The sequence below is a fragment of the Paramormyrops kingsleyae genome, chromosome 9, assembly GCF_048594095.1.
Source record: "Paramormyrops kingsleyae isolate MSU_618 chromosome 9, PKINGS_0.4, whole genome shotgun sequence".
NCBI classification, from domain to species: Eukaryota; Metazoa; Chordata; class Actinopteri; order Osteoglossiformes; family Mormyridae; genus Paramormyrops; species Paramormyrops kingsleyae.
This window is the reverse complement of record NC_132805.1, coordinates 28,870,140-28,890,091: the sequence shown is the minus strand read 5'-3', so window position 1 is coordinate 28,890,091 and position 19,952 is coordinate 28,870,140. Positions and strand designations below refer to the sequence as shown.

The following is a 19,952-nucleotide window of genomic DNA, read 5'->3' as shown; positions in this document are numbered from 1 at the left end:
AAACCCACATGATTGTGAAATCACACTGACATGATGTATTGGGTGATTCTTAGCTCACGAGGGCCGCTGTCCACACTCCGTACATCATGTAAGCACTCTGTCGGTGTCCCATGTCCTGTAACTCATCTTACGCAGTGATCTTGGTGTGTGACACTCACCATTGTGCGCACAGACATGTGATCTACCATAACAAGTGTGCCCTAACAAGTGTGCCCTAACAAGTGTGCCCTCACAAGTGTGCCCTAACAAGTGTGCCCTCACATTCATAGCCAGAGACTACGAGATCCAGCGGGAGTGGGTCCAGCTGGGGCGCTGCATCGGAGAGGGACAGTTTGGGGACGTTCACCAGGGCGTCTTCACGAGCCCGGTATGTTTGCAGAGCCAGAGGCAAAGTATTTATATATAACCTGTGCATACAGTACTGTATGCTTTAAATCATCCCTGGACTACTTATAACATCTATTACAAATAACAAGGGAAAGCCAGCAGCCAAATAAATGACTTTATAATGTAAAATAAGATCAGTTTTCCTGCCTCCACTCTGAACACCCAGTTTTACATCCCGAAGTTTAAGCAGCGTCCCATGTTATCAGCACAATAACGCGGTGTGAGTAAACGAGGAAGGAAAGTATCGCTGGCATTCAGCCTCACCAGTACGGCAAATCAAAACAGAAGGAGTGGGGAAAAATGAATGAAGCCTTGTTACTTTTCAGCTGCCCCCCCCCCCCCCCCAATGTGACTGATTGACAGCCAACCCAAATTGCACTCGCAACATAGTGCTCAAGTGTGTCTTAAATCCAAGTTTTTTCTTTATGAATTTATTGAATATTTTCGGAATATTTTCAGTTTGTGGTTGGTTGGATCAGTGGGTGTGGAAGGCTGCCTGTATAGGTTCACGTTTATATACGGTACACTCGGTGAACTGTATCAGGGACTCAAATTGGGTGGTGAATCAGACTTTCTAGATTTAACCCATCAGGACAATATTCTGAGCTGACTCACATTTTTTTAGGTTTTATTCTTCTTAATTCTGGATTAGCGGACGTTTCTGCTGCTGATCTACCTCTCTGTTTACCTCCTGTTCCTTCTCTCCACAGGGCCACTCTTGCCTGTCCGTAGCGGTTAAGACGTGTAAAAACTGCACTTCGGATAGCGTCAGAGAGAAATTCCTCCAAGAAGCCTGTAAGTGTTACTGTTCACTCTCAGCAGTGTTTGACTGATACACAGGTGTGTGGCTCTGGCTGGTTTTAGCTGCAGACTGATGTAAAATCCCCTGTATCTCATGACTCTGGGGCGTCCTGGTCGAGGCGAGTAATGGCAGGAGAGTATTGCAGGACACCTCAAACAGCAGGGACTATTCTAGGGACTCTGGGGGCCCCGGCAAAAAAACTCTATAGGGCTCTTCAACTCATGGATCCTCCCCTGACATGGTAAAATTATTCATTATTTTAGCGCAAGGTCTAAATTAATTGTATCAAGAGCAAATTTTATAAACACAAGTCCTTTATTTTCACTTTTGTGAAAAACGGAATACACAAATAAAGCAGATTTGTCGTTGCAATGTGCAATGTAATCGCCGCCCTGGGGGGCCCCCTCCCAGCTCGAGGACCCCTGGCTGCCCCCTGTGCCATGCCTGCCTTGTCGCTGGTGATCAGGAGCCCTGGCAGGTGACAGGAACATGGCGTGTAGCACCAACATGCCAGCCACTCGTGCAAGGATCTACTGTGACAGTTTGAACAAGCTTAACTTATACAGCCATTTTTTAGTGATATTTATTTTTTACCTCTAAAGTTCTAAAGATGAGTAATGATTTTGTGCTGTTCGTTTGATGTCTAAGTAAATGCTGGTATCGAGTTACTTGTCGTGCTGGTGTGTAGGGGAGGCTGATTTGGTAACTTTGCTCCCGCAGTGACCATGAGGCAGTTTGATCACCCACACATAGTGAAGCTGATCGGCATCATCACCGAGAGTCCAGGCTGGATCGTCATGGAGCTGTGCACCCTGGGAGAGGTGCGTGTGCCACGTGTGCGGTCCCCGTCGGCTTGAGGGCGCAGCCAGGATCTCCCTGCGCTGACATTTACTTACAGTACATGAATTATTGAGATGCTTCTGTCCGTCTGACACGTTCTGGTGTTTGACACATTGCTGTAGCCTTAAGCCCTCCTGTTAGCCATTAGAGTCCTGTTTGTTGTAGCCTTAAGCCCTCCTGTTAGCCGTTCGCATCCTGTTTGCTGTAGCCTTAAGCCCTCACCGTTAATGATCGGCTCATTTTCTGATATTTCTGACTTCAGCTGCGCTCCTTCTTACAAGTCAGGAAGTACACGCTTGGTTTGGCCTCCCTCATCCTCTTCGCCTACCAGCTGAGCACAGCTCTCGCTTATCTGGAAAGCAAGCGATTTGTGCACAGGTAGGTGGTGCTGTGCCTTTGTTTCGGTGCTATACTCATTTGGGTTCTGTAGTCTAGGGTGACCAGATAATCCATGTCAGGGAGAACACTTTGAACTACTTCGCGTTTTACAAACTACTTTCAAACTGAAAGGCTCCTGTGCTTGGCTAAATAGTTCAGCTCTTCTTGCGCTTTGATTGGTTTGTTTCCTTGAGTGAGACTCATCCAGCTGTTTCACATTAGCATTAGTGACACATGCATGATTATAGGAGACTGACCAATCAGCACACAGCAAGAACTCAGTGCTCAAGTGAAATCCAGGTCCTTCTAATTGAAATGGTAATTTACAATTCCCGTCCTAGCTCAGTGTGTCCTCCCTGACATGGATTATCTGGTCACCCTACTGGAGTCACACTTCCAGAATGGAGGGTTTGATTGTCAACCCCACCTCTCTGTGGATGTTTGTACTCCAGTTTCCTGAAAGCTGAAGCCCAAGACATTTAATTAGGTGAATTTGCGACTATGAATTGTCTGTCGTATGGGGGTGTGACCCTCATCCAGGACACTCTCTGCCTCATCCCCTGTACTTGCTGGGAAAGACTTCAGGCCTACTGTGATCCTGTATTTGATGGTGGTGCTAGAAGATGGATGGATGGATGGATGGATGGATGGATGTTCTTGTTTTGTGCTTGTCTGTGGCTTGAATGCATCATCTTTTCTCAGAGACATCGCTGCCAGGAACGCCCTGGTGTTTTCCACAGACTGCGTCAAGCTGGGAGACTTCGGCCTCTCTCGATACATGGAGGACTGCTCCTATTACAAAGGTGCTTGGTGATGTTGGGATGTTGCGGTTTCTATGGCGATGCGTCGCCATGAGAAACCACAGTGTGGGTTTGGTCCCTAAAGTTAAAGTGGGAGCTGTGAGAGGCACATTTGGATTTTGAATTACAGTGGATGTGTGATTTCTGACATGCAGGGTTGCTTGTTGTTTTTTAAAATAACTTCTACAACAATTGTCTTTTTCTCTTACCAGCTTCCAAAGGGAAGCTGCCTATTAAATGGATGGCTCCTGAATCCATTAACTTCAGACGCTTCACCTCTGCTAGCGACGTGTGGATGTTTGGTGAGCTTTGACAGTTTATACCCATAATTAATGTATCTAAAATTAGATTTAGCTCTTTTAACTAAGAAGTTAATCACCACTTAGGGGTATCACTGTGGCTCACGGTGGAAGAGCCCTTTGGGAAATGGACTGATTACTCTGTGCAGGCCTTCAAGAAGCAGGAAATTGACAGATTACTTTGTGTACTGTACTGCGCAAAAATCTTTCAGGCAGTCAAAGAAAATGTTCAAGGCTGTTTATCTGCGTAAGAAGCGTTTATTTGCTCAGAAAAAAGATTGTAAAAATTAGAATGCATGCAAATGAACAGTAGCACAATAAAATCTAAACAAGAATTTCTTCTGTTTTACAAAAAGTTGCTGATATCTGATGGCTAGGTGAACACCGTTCGTTACCAAACCTCTCCTCAGGGGCACCTCAGCCGCTCCATGTATTTGTTAAATTTTTCAGCTCAATTAATTAATTAACTTAATTAGTTTAAAAAGCTCAGTGAGGTATTCAAAAGCCATACGAGTTGGGGTAATGATTAAGTAAAAAGAAATATATGGGTACTTTGGAAGCTTACTGCAAACGCTGGGGTGATTTTAGGAGAGGTTTTGAAATGGCTAAGCTGACACGCTTTGACAGACATAATGTCATACTGTAGTTATACACCGACATGAAAGTCATTTAAATATTTCTGCCTGAAACTTTTTCACAGCATTGTAGGTCTTTGAGCAGCAGGACGCGGATGGACTGCTGTGCCTTAATCGCACCTGCTTGTGTTGTAGGCGTGTGCATGTGGGAGATCCTTATGCATGGGGTCAAGCCATTCCAGGGGGTGAAGAACAACGACGTCATCGGCAGGATAGAGAACGGCGAGCGGCTGGCCATGCCTCCCAACTGCCCCCCCACCCTGTACAGCCTCATGACCAAGTGCTGGGCCTACGACCCAAGCAAGAGGCCCCGCTTTACTGAGCTCAAAGGGCAGCTCAGGTGAGCGTGGGCGAGCCGGGGTTCCTCACGGTGCCTCTCTCGGTCCGGACACCTTCCTGCCACTGATGCCTTTATACTGAAGTGACGTCTAACTTTGGTTTTCCTCCTTTGAAGTTAAATGAAACGATACCTGTGGAGAAATTCTATTTTCGTCTACCCCAGCTCCATGAGACACATGTATTTGAGAGTGAGCTTGGCAGCAAAGGGCAGCCAAGATGGAGCCGGGGGTTAATGGCCTCGCTTAAGGGCCCACAGACGTGACTTTTCTGCTGAGGCCGGGGGGCTCGAACCGGCAACCTTCCCATCACAGGCACATAGGCTTAGGCCGCAGAGCCACATACTGTACAGGAAATAGGTTTTTTAATAATGCTTCTTAAGTGTTTGTAGTTAAAGGTGTGGTAATTATTTAAGGTGCCGCACACCTTCCAGGTTCTTCATCAGTGTTCTCCAGGTCCCGGGACAGAACAGATTGCATCGCATTTTCATGATGGGTGTGGCTTCTATTTGGTCTTCTGACTCGGGGGTGTTGCATTCTTCTCTCCACCCCTCAGCAGTCCTGTCATAGATCTAGCCAATGGAGAAGCTCGGCTCATTGTGGTTTGTTGCGCGTGGGGCGGCTGTGTGATATACTGACAGCAGGGCCTGTACCTCACCTGCTGTGAATAACAGAGATGTTGAAAGCTGCCTGGAGCTCAAGCGTTCATTAAAGCGGCTGCGTGTTCGAGGCCTGCATGTACTGTATTCCTTATGCATTCCTGCTGCGTTCTTGCAATGTCTCCCCCTAACTCACCGCCTGAAGTAAACAGACCATCAGTTATCTCTGGCGAGTGTTTCCAGTGTCCCGGTGGTGGACCTAGGGGCCTTTGGCTCAGCCTCACATCTCTAGCCGCTTTGGTGACGATGGTCGTCCCCTCATAGTGTGTTTATTACAGTGTTTTTTGGTCCCCGTGGGTCACACCCCCATCTGCTGCTTTTCCCACTATGTCACACATGTTTGGCTTTTTATAGGCCCTGCCACTGTGTTCTTGGAAACCATGTAAATATTTAGGCTCCTAATACTATTTATACAAAATCCGAGCCATATAAGGTATTAGGAATGGATCCCTGGGGGAAGGCAGGCCTTTTTATCACGGTAAGACGGAATTTCAGAGGTCGGCTTAAAAACCGAGTCTGTTTCTCATGACTGTTTGGGTGCATTTCCTGTGTGTGTGTGTGTGTGTGTGTGTGTGTGCCTGTGCCTGCCTGGCTGACTCTATCTGTGTGTCTCTCTGTCTGTGTCTGTATGTGCATGTCTGTCTATCTCTGTCTGTCTGTCTGTCTCTCTGTCTGTGTGTGTGTCTCTGCCTGTATGTGCATGTCTGTTTATCTGTCTGTCTCTCTGTCTGTGTGTGTCTCTCTGTCTGTATGTGCATGTCTGTTTATCTCTGTCTGTCTCTCTGTCTGTGTGTGTCTCTCTGTCTGTATGTCTGTCTATCTGTCTTCGTCTGTGTCTGTATGTGCATGTCTGTCTATCTCTGTCTGTCTGTCTGTCTCTCTGTCTGTGTGTGTGTCTCTGCCTGTATGTGCATGTCTGTTTATCTGTCTGTCTCTCTGTCTGTGTGTGTCTCTCTGTCTGTATGTGCATGTCTGTTTATCTCTGTCTGTCTCTCTGTCTCTCTGTCTGTGTGTGTCTCTCTGTCTGTATGTCTGTCTATCTGTCTTCGTCTGTCTCTGTATGTGCATGTCTGTCTATCTCTGTCTGTCTGTCTGTCTGTCTCTCTCTGTCTCTATCTGTCTTCGTCTGTCTCTGTATATGTGTATGTGTCTGTCTTTCTCTGTCTTTCTATCTGTCTGTACATGTGTATCTGTCTGTTTGTCTGTGTATATGTGTCTGTTGTTTCTTTCTCACGATGATCTCTCAGATCCCAGCCTTCTGCTTCCTGCCTGGTATCTCCCTGTGTAGTTGCTCCACAGACCTTGTTACTCAGTAGTACCGTTGGGGCATTTTGATGGGACGGGGCCCTGGGGTGAGCTTGGCCCGCTCGGCCGGGGATCTTACTGTATCTGCTGTAAAGAGGTGACCTAGTTTCTCGGAGGACTGAGAATAATCAGTGATTGTAACTTAGATCCTGGGAGCCTCATAAAGGCACCGTGTGGCCGTTCAGATGTAGCGTATGCCAACTTTGTCCGCAATCACATCGCTGCAGTCCAGCCCTACCGACAGGCATCTGCAGATCAATGCTCAAATGCTCAATCTGGGGGGGGGGGCGACAATGGGTGCACCATTGCCCAGCTGACTGGGGCCTCGCAGGATCTGAATTGTTGTAGTGGGGGGGAGTTACTGTGTAAGGGCCTGAGGCTTCCCTCAGAGCGGCTCTATAAATTCCTCTCGTCTTTTCCACGGTGCTTAAGGCAGCCGAAATGCAGCCAGTTTCAGATAAGAGACGTGTGGTTTGTCTCCGTGGGAACGGATGCAACGGACAGGCTGGGAGGAACTCGGAGGAACAGGAAGCGGAATTAAGGTGTTAATGGGTATTGGTGAAGCTCACTCGATGTGATAAGAAGCAAGCTTATGTCATGCCGAATATGTAATATTTTTAGCAGGTATTTTTTTGCCGTACGAGAACGGAGCTTTCGCTTAGAGACTATATTTAGCCATCTAAAGCACCCCCCCACCCCCCATCTTTCCCCGGTTTTGCACTCCTTAAACGTCCCACTGATTGGGAAAAGCTATGTACGCCTCCACCCCCATTGGCTCTGGTTGCCAGAGGGGGGCGCCAGAATCGAGTGATTAATTAGTGAATTAGACAGCAGCTTCTCCGGCTGGAGCGGATCGGTCCTGCTGAGCTCTCACTCTCCATGAGTTACCTTGACAGTGGGGTCTCCAGGCAGCCCTGTCCCTAGAGATGTGTACATGCCTTATAGTACACTGTGCCAGTGTGACGCAGTAGGGCACATCTCTAGGGTACATCACCCCACACATCACTCACTTTCCACGTCATACTGCCCATTTCCTCTCACCGGGTCCCCGGAAAGCTCTCCGCATCCCATCTGAGCCTCTGCTCAGTTCCGTCTGGTGGGGGGGGGGGGGGGTTGGTTTTTGTGTCCCATCCCTGAAATGCAATACGTGTCATACCGGTGTAAGTGTCCAGAAGCTGTGAGTACCAGGCAGGCATGGTGGTGCGTGAGCTAAGCATTGTGGGTAATGTGCCCCCGCCGTGGGCTGTTAGCACATGCCCTGAAACGACCCCCCCCCCTCTATGGGTCGGCGCCGCCAAGCTGGCCGTCCCTCATTTTTTTTAGAGAAAAAAAAAAAAAGCAGAGCTCCTCAGCTTCTATGCTCCAGAACAGCTGCCAAGTGTAACGGGGGGGGGGGCTGGAAGAGGGGCGGGGAGCCTGGGAGAGAGCCGCCCCCCCCCCGCTAGCCGCACCGCGCTCCCTCCGATAAAGGCTCTTTCACTGCTTGCTGGGAAGTGCTGCGCTACTTTTGCGGATATTTCTGTGGGATCTGCGCTCCCAGCGGCACCGGACCTTTGGTGGCACTCTGCCTCACAGGCTGATGGAGAATGTCCGTAACACGGCCACCAGAGAACTGCTCAGGTAACAGGACCGCAATTCCACACCTGCCTATAAATGCAGCAAATACGGATTCAAACTTCATTTGTTATGCTTCTGCAGTGTGGCTGGTTTGACACTGAGAAAATTAAGAGGATTACAGTCAGATTGGTGCCTCAGAGCTGAAGGTGTGATGCTGGTTTCATATGCAAAAAAAAGCAGGAATTTTATGGGAGCCTGGATGCACTCCGGGGTATTTTCCAGGGAATTTCCTGGGCAGTGTGGAATTTTAAAGTTTGGTGTGTTTTGTGTTAAGTTGTTCCCCAGCGTCTGTATAAAAACAGGAAAAAACTTCCACTCCAGTCTCCGGTCGGAGTTTGTGCTTTTCTTTGAGACATGTATCATTCCTTTAAGCTCTTGAGCCATTCGGATAGTGATGCTGTCCAGTGTCCGAGGGGGGCAGTGACTGGTTTTGCAGGACATTGTGTTTGCACTGGGGAATGGGGTCACCGTGCCCCTTCCCCTCATGCTGGCCCTCCCACGCACAGCAACACCGGATCCAACAGAAGAACCGCCTCATCCAGAAATACCCCTGTGGGGGGACGTGATTTGAGCCCCCCCTGCCTGTTCACACGCTACACCTCACATGCCGGGTCATTGTGGGACTGAAGTCCAGAGCATGCTGTAGGCCTGGGGGGGCAGGATTTGTAAATGGTGCTCTGTCTGTAGTAGGCTGGGGAGGACAGAGGGTAATTCTGGGACTTTTCCTATAGAGATGTATTAATATGAGCAGCAGAACACGTTCCTGTCTCCCGAGCATTTGTCCAACTCGGCGAGATTTATTTAACCCCCCAGCCCCCCCGCCCTTATGGGCCAGGCCATACAGCTGAAGATGCCGGTAACGCTGACAAGAGAAAGTAATTTTAGAGTTGTGCCCTACTTGTGTGAAACTGATCTCGCCATCTGTCTCGCATGGCCTGGAATCTTCTCTGGAGAGCTGCCCCCCCCCCAATCTCAGCACGTTATAGACAGAGCTGAGGAGGTACAGAGGGCCGTTGCCTTGCCGTTAACCCTTCCGTTCCCCGGTTTGTCTGTTTTTATTTCGCTCAATTTTCTTTTATTTTGACTTCCCCCCCCTGTCTCTGTCACGCTTTCTCACGCTACGGACTCTGAGTGGGCCGTCCATCCAGAGTTTTGAAGTCATCTTTTTCCTGGGAATGTTTCCGCTCTGGCTTGGCTTGTGAAGAGAGATTTATTCGGCACAGTTTTTGATTCCCCCCCCCCCATCCCTCATTACAGTACGATCCTGGACGAGGAGAAGCTTCAGCAGGAGGAGCGCATCCGCACCGAGATGAGGCGACAGGCTCCTGCGTCCTGGGACAGTGGCGGAACTGATGAAGCTCCCCCAAAAGTGAGTACCTGAACAGCAGGGGGCGCTGGGACACAGCCGAGGGGGATGGGGGATTCCCTGTTTTAGTGGGTACTTGACCAGCAGGGGGCGCTGCGGCACCACTGAGGAGAGTGGGGGATTCACTGTATCACTAAGTACCTAACCAGCAGGGGGCACTGTGGCACAGCCCAGAGAGAGGGGGAGATTCACTGTATCAGTGGGTGAGGGTGTGAAGGAATGAGATAATTTAAAACAGCTTCAGACCTCCCTGTCAAGCATTTCCTGTGTGTGTGTGTGTGTGTGTATATATATATTTATATATATATATATATACACACAAACATATACATGCACGCACACATACATACAGTATACATACAGTGGTACCTCAGTACTACAACTCATTAGAACTTCTTAAAAGTCGAACCAAACAGTTTGAAAAAAAATTACCTAGAACTCGATCTGAATCTCAGAAGTCGAACCGTGAACGCGGACCTAAGATAACTTGTACGCTAGGGTGGGGTGAAAAAATCTAAATTTCCAATAGCAATTTCCAATAGTGTGGAAAAGTTGTCACTGGACCTCGTTATTAAACGTGCAAAATGTCTTTGAAATAGGTTAATATTTTCAGGTTCCGCAATGCGATCGAAGTTTTCACCTGTCACATCAATGGGCAATATACACTATCCATTATCTATACCACAGGAGCATGCTTACACTGACATACTGGCAATATACACTGTCTATCATTTATACCGCTTTATCCATCTGGGTCAAATCATTGAATTCAGGTGTCCCAATATTTTTGGTAATATAGTGTATCTAACCATTTTGACTGTCATGCTTAATACTTTTAATTTTGTGGCACTGAGGAACAATTTTACATTGCGTTATGATATGGATGATGCGTAGAGTGGATCTGCGCATTGATGTGACAGGTGATTAATTGTAATGCACGTAGAGCCACAGAGCAATGTAATGTATGTGTATGGCTGATTCTCAGTAAAAATCTGCGTTACTTGAATGTTGGTATTTTGTAGTGATTATTATGTTGTGAAAGTGCACAAACTCAACACCGATGAGTATAGACAATGGATAGTGTATATTACCCATTGATGTGACAGGTGAAAACTTTGATCGCATTGCAGAACCTGAAAATATTACCCTATTTCAAAAATATTTTGCATGTTTAATAACGAGGTCCAGTGACAATTTTTCCGCACTATTGGAAATTTTGAATTTTTTCACCCCACCCTATTGTATGCACGGGGAAATGAGTCACGCGGCACGTCTCTCAGCGGAAAGAAAGGTTAACGCTTCAGTTTCAGCCACGCATTTGCTGTGATAGCATCGTTTGTTGGTGATAGTGCTTTTTTATTAAAAATATCTTTTGGAAAGAAAAAATTCTGAAAAAAATGTCACGCACGGCGTTTTTTTCTTACTTTACAAATTACTATTTTGATAAATGTGCTTAGATATGTTAAGTATATGCTCTTCTTGTTTTATCCTGTTCATTTTGTGTTTAACTGCTAAATAAAAACCATATTTAGGTGTAATTTATTTGGAACAGGGAACCAATTAATTAACAGGGAACCAATTAATTTCCTATGAGGAAATTTGATCAGAACTCAAACTTTTAGGATTCGAACCCGAGTTCTGAACGAATTAAGTTCGAGTTCTGAGGTACCACTGTATATATAATACTGTATATATACTATGTGTGTGTGTGTGTGTGTGTATGTATGTATGTATGTATGTATATATATAAGATGTAAATATTTGGCCTATATCTGTTGCTGTTTTTCCATTCAGTGCTATTTAAAAAACGATTCACATTGTAATGAAATATACGTCCTGATTTTGCCACAGCATGTTACAAATCCTCATGAACCCTTGTGCTGTCTGTTTTTTGTCCATTAGATGGCGATCATATGCCGCCATGATTTGTTTTTCTTTTTTTAATCCTTTCAAAGTTGGCGTGGTTCTTCTCGTTATATGGGTACTGCATTAACTGTGTACACTGCTTCCCCTGCATTATCTGTGCACACTGCATTCACTGCATTAGCTGCTTTAGCTGCATAGACCACACTAACATCCACACAGCCACTGAAAGGGCATCTCGGTGACACATGTCACTTCCATCATGCCACCTGATGCCCTGTGTTCAGCCTGATTTAATCTGTTTTCATTTTTAAACGTTCTCCCCACCCAGAGGCATGTGTTAAGCTGACTCCCGCCTGTGCGATTGGAGAGTGACATTACCGAACAGTCGTCAAATGAGCAGGATAAATGAAAATTAAAGCGAAAAGCTTGTTAACAAGATAATCATGGCCCTTGTATCATGCAGGCTGCTCTTACCATCATATGGAGGTTGGATTCATAGTTTGGTCTCTGCCAAACATTTAGTTATACTTCGCCTGGAATAAAACAGTCCTACCATGCACCAGTGTCCCAAATTGATGGTGTTTCTCAGTGGATGGTTTTTCCCATTTCCTGTGTCTCACATAGATATCCATGGATTCCAGTATCCCGTATAAAAGCTGATTCCCGTGTCCTGTGCGTGTGATATTTTTTGTGTCCCCTGTGCATAGTGTTTCCCCTGTCCCCTGTGTATGGTGTTTCCCCTGTCCCCTGTACGTGGTGTTTCCCCTGTCCCATGTGTATGGTGTTTCCCCTGTCCCCTGTGTATGGTGTTTCCCCTGTCCCCTGTGTATGGTGTTTCCCGTGTCCCATGTGTATGGTGTTTCCCCTGTCCCCTGTGTATGGTGTTTCCCCTGTCCCCTGTACGTGGTGCTTCCCCTGTCCCATGTGTATGGTGTTTCCCCTGTCCCCTGTGTATGGTGTTTCCCCTGTCCCCTGTGTATGGTGTTTCCCCTGTCCCCTGTGCATGGTGTTTCCCCTGTCCCCTGTGTATGGTGTTTCCCCTGTCCCCTGTGTATGGTGTTTCCCCTGTCCCCTGTGCATGGTGTTTCCCCTGTCCCATGTGTATGGTGTTTCCCCTGTCCCCTGTACGTGGTGTTTCCCGTGTCCCCTGTGCGTGGTGTTTCCCCTGTCCCCTGTGCGTGGTGTTTCCCATGTCCCCTGTCTGTGGTGTTTCCCCTGTCCCCTGTGCGTGGTGTTTCCCCTGTCCCCTGTGCGTGGTGTTTCCCCTGTCCCCTGTGCGTGGTGTTTCCCCTGTCCCCTGTGTGTGGTGTTTCCCCTGTCCCCTGTGTATGGTGTTTCCCCTGTCCCGTGTGTATGGTGTTTCCCCTGTCCCGTGTGTATGGTGTTTCCCCTGTCCCCTGTGCGTGGTGTTTCCCCTGTCCCCTGTGTATGGTGTTTCCCCTGTCCCCTGTGTATGGTGTTTCCCCTGTCCCCTGTGCATGGTGTTTCCCCTGTCCCGTGTGCATGGTGTTTCCCGTGTCCCATGTGCATGGTGTTTCCCCTGTCCCCTGTGTATGGTGTTTCCTCTGTCCCCTGTGTATGGTGTTTCCCCTGTCCCCTGTGCATGGTGTTTCCCCTGTCCCCTGTGTATGGTGTGTCCCCTGTCCCCTGTGTATGGTGTTTCCCCTGTCCCCTGTGTATGGTGTTTCCCCTGTCCCGTGTGTAAGGTGTTTCCCCTGTCCCCTGTGCATGGTGTTTCCCCTGTCCCCTGTGCATGGTGTTTCCCCTGTCCCCTGTGCATGGTGTTTCCCCTGTCCCCTGTGTATGGTGTTTCCCCTGTCCCCTGTGCATGGTGTTTCCCCTGTCCCCTGTGTATGGTGTGTCCCCTGTCCCCTGTGTATGGTGTTTCCCCTGTCCCCTGTGCATGGTGTTTCCCCTGTCCCCTGTGTATGGTGTTTCCCCTGTCCCCTGTGTATGGTGTTTCCCCTGTCCCCTGTGTATGGTGTTTCCCCTGTCCCGTGTGTATGGTGTTTGTTTGTCTGCCTCTGGGCATCTCCTGTCAGCCAATCACAGTCACACCCCTTCTCTTCTCCTCCTTCTTTACAATACCCCCCCCCCCCCCCCACAGCCCAGCCGCCCCGGATACCCCAGCCCTCGCTGCAGTGAGGGGTTCTACCCCAGTCCCCAGCATGGGGGTCAGCACAACCATTACCAGGTATGGGGGCCCTCTGACCCCAAGCTTCGCTCTCAGCTCTACCCGTCTCTGTGTCATGGGGGGTAAGTTGGGATAAGCAGAAGCTGAAATATAGTGGCACTTGCTACCTGTATGATGATGCCCCCGTTTTAGCACCTCCCTGTCACCTCCAGGTCTCCGCTTATGCTGCCCCCCACGGGAAGTTCCCACAGGCCTCACTACTGGACCCACAGGAGACCCGGAACCACCTGCACCCGCAGGACATACCCATGTGGCCCTCCAGTGCAGAGGTGAGTGTCAGGTGGCGCCCTCTTCAGGGAGGGGCCGGTACTGGTGTCACACAGATGAGTGAGTGCCCCATGTCTCTGGTGCAGGATGGGGGGCTGTTGGAGCGGCGAGGAATGGGCCAGGGGCTGCCCCCCCACCCAATGGAAGAGCAGCTCTCGCTGCAGCAGCAGCAGATGGAGGAGGACCAGCGCTGGCTGGAGCAGGAGGAGCGTCTCCTGGTAATGCCGCAACCCCACATGCATGGAATCGCATGCCATGCATCCTGAGTACCGGCTTTTATTGGGGCTCTGCTCTTACCCTCCTTTTAATCTGCTGACCAGCAATTGTAGTGCCACCTGTTAGGAGATGATGTCATCAGCAGCCAATGGGAGGTTTGAATGTCACGCATCGGCCCCACCCAGCATCACACGATGTTTCGCATCAGCAGTGCATCCAAGTGAATGATTCTGCTTTATATTTTCCCGCCTGAGTAGCATCCCCTGCTTCCCTGGCCCTAGGTTGCCATGGCAGTACTCAGCTATTTACTGTACATTCATTGAGACGTGTAGTAATCTTATTAAGAGAAGGAACAAAAGCAAAGCAATCCCATTGCACTGAATTTCTGTTGGGCTACAAATTTAATCCTTGGAGTTTAATGCGGTTTAATGACTGTGGAGTAAATTGTGGAAAAGTGATTAGCAGTAGTTTTAGTGGGAATTATCCTTTAAAACTGTCAGTGGAAAGTCTGATATAGAAATACGTTGGCAGGAAATTTAACCTTTGGATAAATTTCTGGTATGAAAGTTCAGCTTGAAGATTAAGGGAAGACTGTTCTTCGCATCGCCATCAGATACTTCAATGGGAGGTAATGAGAGGGATTAAATGGTTAAGGTTAGAGAGGGTTACTTATGGTTAAGGTTAGGGCTGGGTAGGGGCTAAGGTCGTCATGTTGGGAGTAGAGTTTTGCCCATAGAAATGAATAGACGGTCCCCATTTAGATAGGAAGACCAACTTGTGTGTGTGTGTGTCTGTCTGTGTCTGTGTGTGTGAGCGGGTTTACCTATCCTTATGGGGACACAATGTCCCCATAACGTGATAAATATCCATTTTTCAGGTTTTCAGGAAACCGGTCCCCATAAGGGAAAACTATTTTATAAAAATCAGTGACTGCTATGAAAAAACTAAAAATGCAAAAACTCTTGTATTTTGTTAGGTTACTTATGGTTATGGTTAGGGCAGGGTGGGGGTTAAGGTTGTCATAGTTAGCGTTAGCATTTTTCCCATTGAAATGAATGAGCGGTCCCCATAAGGATATGTTTACCCTACATGTGTGTGTGTGTGTGTGTGTGTGTGTTGCAGTTAGGGATATGGAATTAGTTCAGGGTTTTACCAAAAATATTATCCAGAGGTGCTCTGAACATCATCTTGTGAAGCAGCTTTGCAGACAGATTATAGTCGATGTTCTGACTCATCACAGTTATTGGGGCGTGATTATGAAGATGCTTCATTAAGCTGCACATGGGTGATTCTCTGCAAATAACCTCAGATGCCGGGGGGTGATTATTGGTTGGTTGTTCATTGGCAGGAATTGAACACGTCCTCTGAACATTTTGCAGAAACAGATGTTTCAGAACGGCTGCAGACGGGGCCCAGCTTATCTGTCAAAAGCTGTTTCCTGAAGCGAAGGAAGAAATTATTTTCATTCCAGCACTGCTGCCAAACACAACGTAAAAAATGGCTTCCTTGAGTAAATCTCACCCGGCCTGTAGCTGTTTGGCAGCTCCCTCCCACATCGACCGGACTCCCAGCACACGTGTGTGTCACTTAGCGTCTGCGAGATCTTTCTCCAAAGGGGACGCGGCGTGAGGTCGCCCGTGTGGTTTGCGGTGGGCCCCTCCTGAGCGCTTCTTCGCTAAACCCATCTCAGGAGTAGCGGGGCACTCTGGCCCAGCAGGCAGGACCTCCGGAGCAGGTGTTTTCCTCATTTTACGTGGTTTTCCGCGGAATCCCCCGCAGGAACGGGTTGGACAGCAGTGTCTGTTTTTCTTTCCTCCGAGAGACGTACGGAATTCCGCTGTGTAAACCGCGGAGGGAGACGAAAAACCCGCAATAAACCTTTGACCCGTATTAATATTAATTAGCCAGATTCGTACACCCTGTATTTTGCTTTTAAAATGCATCAGTCAGGACTGTGGTTTTCCAAAGGTTAATATTAATGTCTGCTCAGTAATCCTGAGGTACGATATATAGAAACAAAAATATAAATAACCAGCAGCCCAAAGTTGTGACTGAAACGTTGGAACCTACAGATATTTTGACTTCTTTGCAAAAGCTGGAGATTTGGAATTTGATGGCACGTTGTGTGACTGTCTTTCTCATCAGAATAACTATGGCTCTCTACAAGTTTGTCTTTATCTCCGAAAGTTTTTTTGCGTAGTGTTAACTTGAAAAAGCGCAGCATTCACGCAGTATTTAACGCAGTCCTCTGCACCTTAATCCTTAGGGTGCCGTAACACTGCTCAGTGATACTCGGGGTAAAGCGCTTTATTTCCAGACAACGTGGCCCTCGATGTCGTCACTCAATGGGACGACATTTCATGTTCACTCAGCAAAGTGGTTTTTGAAGTGGTATGCGTGTTATAGAACGAGAGAAGCCCATTTATCAAACGCTGCGAAGGTCTCCAAAAGAGATTTCCCAGAACTGGCTTCTTTTGCGGACAAAAATGTATCTTAAAAATGAGTGAAAGGAAGCCATTGGGTCACTAATTGTGTGCAGATGTTGTAGGGGAGGATTGACCTAAATCGCTGGTGTTTTTAGTCGCACTGTGTCATTAACTAACGAACGTCTGATGGAGTGGCTCACCTACACCTCCAATCAAGCTTCTGAGATTTAAAAAATATATAGAAATAAACGCCAATTGTTTTACTGGCACCCGGGGGAAGGTGCCTGCGTTTCGCTTTGTAGATTTAGAGGTTTGGAATCGCAGCGCGTTGGGATACTAGTCAACGTTTAGTTGGAGTCAGCAAGAGGAATATGGCGGAAATAAAAGATCTTTTGAAAAGTGCCAGCAGTTTATAACCATATTCCTGCCGTAGCTGGAGGAGAGAAGGGGGTGGGCAGAGATGTGGGGGGGGGCAGGAGGGCGGGGAGACGGAGCTAGCCGGCTGCGTGAGTCAGCCGAATGCATATAATGCCAGTGCCATGAGCAAAAGGGAATGTAGCGGCTAGTCGTGCCCCCCGCCCCCCCGCCTCTGGAATGCCCTGCAGCGCCTTCCTGCACTTCAGGCAACAGACATCTCACCCGAGGACGATCCAGAGGATGCAGCACGTTTTCAAAGCCTGCTTTGGAAAACTGGTATATGGTCGGGGGTGTGGGGGGGGGGGTGCATTTCTGCTTGCGTTTGATATGTTATATAATTTAGCTTAAAGCTTTTCCTCAGACAGCACCTCATAGGGTTTTGGGTCTGAGACGCCGAGGTCTGAAGCATGTGCTGCAGTCCTCGGTTCCGGATAGCCCGAGCGCGTTTGGGGGCGGAGGGGTTGCTGGTACCCCCCCCCCCCCAGCTTGGTGCCGGGCCCGTTCTCCATGTGCTCCCAGTTCTGGTTTCGCTGCTGGTTTTTCTCATGATAAACCTACCCCCCCCCCCCGCGAATACGCTCACCGCTCCTCTTTTGACTCCCAGCCACTGATGCCCCCATGTTGTCTCCTCGCCAGAAGCCGGAGCCGAGGAATTCAAGGGCCAGCGCCGACCCAGAGGAGGGCAGCCTGCCGGGGCCGGTGAGTTCGCCTTGGCCCCTCACTCTCTCGCTCGCTCGCTCCCTCCCTCACTCTCTCGCTCACTCGCTCCCTCCCTCACTCGCTCGCTCGCTCCCATTCGCCTCCAGATGGGAATCCACTATCCTGGGGAATTCCCACTTTCATAGCCCACAGTCGTCTTGCTTTTCTGAAAATCTCCAGCTGCCAGGAGCCTGGAGAGCATTCTCTCGAACCCTGGCCCGCCGGCGGGTCTCATGCCATGTTTCGACCTGGACGGGCAGCAGACCTTTTAGTGTTCAGGTACCATCCGGCATGTTCAGGTACCATCCTCCTGTGGCTGTACACGTGATTCTTGTCGGTGTCCCTGAATAATCCACCAGATCATCTGAGGATCCAGGGATCCAGTCTTTTGTCCCATGTCTCTGGGTTCTGCTGCCCTGACGATGCCCCCTTTCTCAGAGTTATGTAATCAGCCCTTTGTCTGAGCTCCTCCTCAGGCTTTGCTTAGAGACGTCCATGTGGATAGATTAAAACCCTCAGCTGGAATTTGCTATAAATGTTCTTTTTCCCACCCAGCCGTGTGGGTTTACCCCACCCCCGGGGGCACACAGGGACGCTTCCAGCCTCCGCAGACAGAGTCTGGCCACAATAAGCAGCTTGTCACGATATCCAGGATTGTTCCCTGGGTAGTTAGCAGAACAGTTACCATAATTTCTGGAGCAGGATCTGATTCCCACTTTCCAAAACACTTCTCCGATTAACCCTGGCAAGCTGCTGGGTGTGAGGTATCTGTGCAGGCTTGAGGCACCAGAGGTCTGCTGCTAAGGACTTTGGTCGTTTTTGTTTTCTTCGGGGTGTGATGTTTCTCCGTACTGGAATATGGCTCCAAGCCGTGTGCTGATCAGGTCGCCCTTCTGTGACCGGGACCTGGATCTGAGCTCTTGCTGAAAGCCTGGATCCCCGTGGGGGTCAATCACTCACACATGGCATTCTGGGAAGGGGGGGGGGGGTAGCCAATCGCATGTAAGAGGGAGCATGAGCCAGGCTTCAGGGTTCAGGTTCAATCCCGGGGTAGGAGAGGATGAAAGGGTGTTATGGTTTCGTGAAACTACCGACAGGCAGAGTGGGAGTCATTGAAAGAGCGACCCTTACAGCCCATGGCCCTGATTGGTCAGTCTCCACCTGTCGTTAACCTCCTCTCTGCATTCTGTGTGGATCCTAGCTAATGAGAGAGATCGCCCCCCAGAGGCAGCAAGACGTCAGTGCCGCCCACCTACCATACAGGATTTTTAATGGTCTGTTTTTTTTTCTTCTTTGCAGGCAGGAAACCAGCACGTCTACCAGCCCATCGGCAAGCCAGGTAAATTCCCCAGCAGCACGGCTAATGGAGGTCTGTCTGTCTGAGCACCACACACGCAGTGTTACGGCACGGTGCCGAGGGGGTTTGGCCAGCGCTACGCCGGTGTAGCTTAGGTTGGGGATGGGAGGCTGCTATCGAGGGGAACGAGAGAACGGTAGCCTGGCCTGGGGTTGCAGTTCAGGTTAGGGTTCCACTCCCTGTCACCGCTCAGTGGCACCACCTGTTGGTGGGTTAGGGTGTTGCTCACCGTTGGCACCTACATCTCATCACACTGTTGGACGAAGCCGATTGATGGGGGGTGGGATGGGGGAGGGAACCCTAGTAAACATGTTGTGCGGTTCCCTCCAGATCACACTGCCCCCCCCAGGAAGCCCCCCCGACCTGGAGCCCCCCACGCCGGCGTGAATTCTGCGGACAGCTACAACGAAGGAGTGAAGGTATGGCGATGTGGGGGGGGGGAAGGCTGTGGCCATTGGGGGGCGGGGGGTGTAATCGCAGGCTGGGGTCTGGCTGTGCGTGGGACACATTGTATGTGATTGGTGGCCTTCTGGCTAGTGACACATAGGACAGATTAGGACTGGACGATATGGCAAAAAATTATATCACGATATATTTCTTAATTTTGGTCGATACGATATAATTCCGATATCGATATGGACAATACTAAAAAGCCTCAGGAAAAAACTGCCGAGGACACACACAATGGATGTCTGCAAACTGAATTTGCAAAGTCTATAATACCTCCAGGCTCCTCCTATTAAAATTATATCATTTTTTTTAAATAAAAACAGTACAAAAAAAAATAAGGTTCACTTTTTATTTGTATTTAGCCTTTACAAACAAGAAATGTGAAATAAACTATCAGATAAATAAAACTCTCAGACTCAGCTTATTAACAATAATATATTTCCATTTAAACTAGAACAGGCTGATTATTCATATACAGTCGAACCCGGTTATGTCGCCGGCCTAGGGGGTTGCCAAAAAGCGTCGAGATAACCGATGATCGAGATAACCGAAAACCAATATGGCAGCAATATATTAACATGTGCTTGAAATTTATTTATGTGCGTTAATAACTGAGAATGTACATGCACGGGTTTTT

The 19,952-nt window shown here is 48.7% G+C and overlaps 1 protein-coding gene across 5 annotated transcripts in view; it reads left to right on the top strand.

Moving 5' to 3' along the window:
• Nucleotides 1-19,952, top strand: part of LOC111844688 (focal adhesion kinase 1-like) — a 57,454-nt gene that overhangs the window by 30,436 nt on the left and 7,066 nt on the right. For all 5 annotated transcript variants that reach the window (XM_072716732.1, XM_072716736.1, XM_072716735.1 and 2 more), the window contains 14 exons: nucleotides 270-367; nucleotides 1,098-1,182; nucleotides 1,910-2,010; nucleotides 2,292-2,407; nucleotides 3,110-3,210; nucleotides 3,420-3,509; nucleotides 4,277-4,481; nucleotides 9,315-9,426; nucleotides 13,397-13,483; nucleotides 13,636-13,752; nucleotides 13,837-13,968; nucleotides 17,446-17,508; nucleotides 18,808-18,847; nucleotides 19,196-19,284. In XM_072716732.1, coding sequence (XP_072572833.1) covers nucleotides 270-367; nucleotides 1,098-1,182; nucleotides 1,910-2,010; nucleotides 2,292-2,407; nucleotides 3,110-3,210; nucleotides 3,420-3,509; nucleotides 4,277-4,481; nucleotides 9,315-9,426; nucleotides 13,397-13,483; nucleotides 13,636-13,752; nucleotides 13,837-13,968; nucleotides 17,446-17,508; nucleotides 18,808-18,847; nucleotides 19,196-19,284 — 1,436 coding nt within the window. The remainder of the gene's footprint in view (nucleotides 1-269; nucleotides 368-1,097; nucleotides 1,183-1,909; nucleotides 2,011-2,291; nucleotides 2,408-3,109; nucleotides 3,211-3,419; nucleotides 3,510-4,276; nucleotides 4,482-9,314; nucleotides 9,427-13,396; nucleotides 13,484-13,635; nucleotides 13,753-13,836; nucleotides 13,969-17,445; nucleotides 17,509-18,807; nucleotides 18,848-19,195; nucleotides 19,285-19,952) is intronic.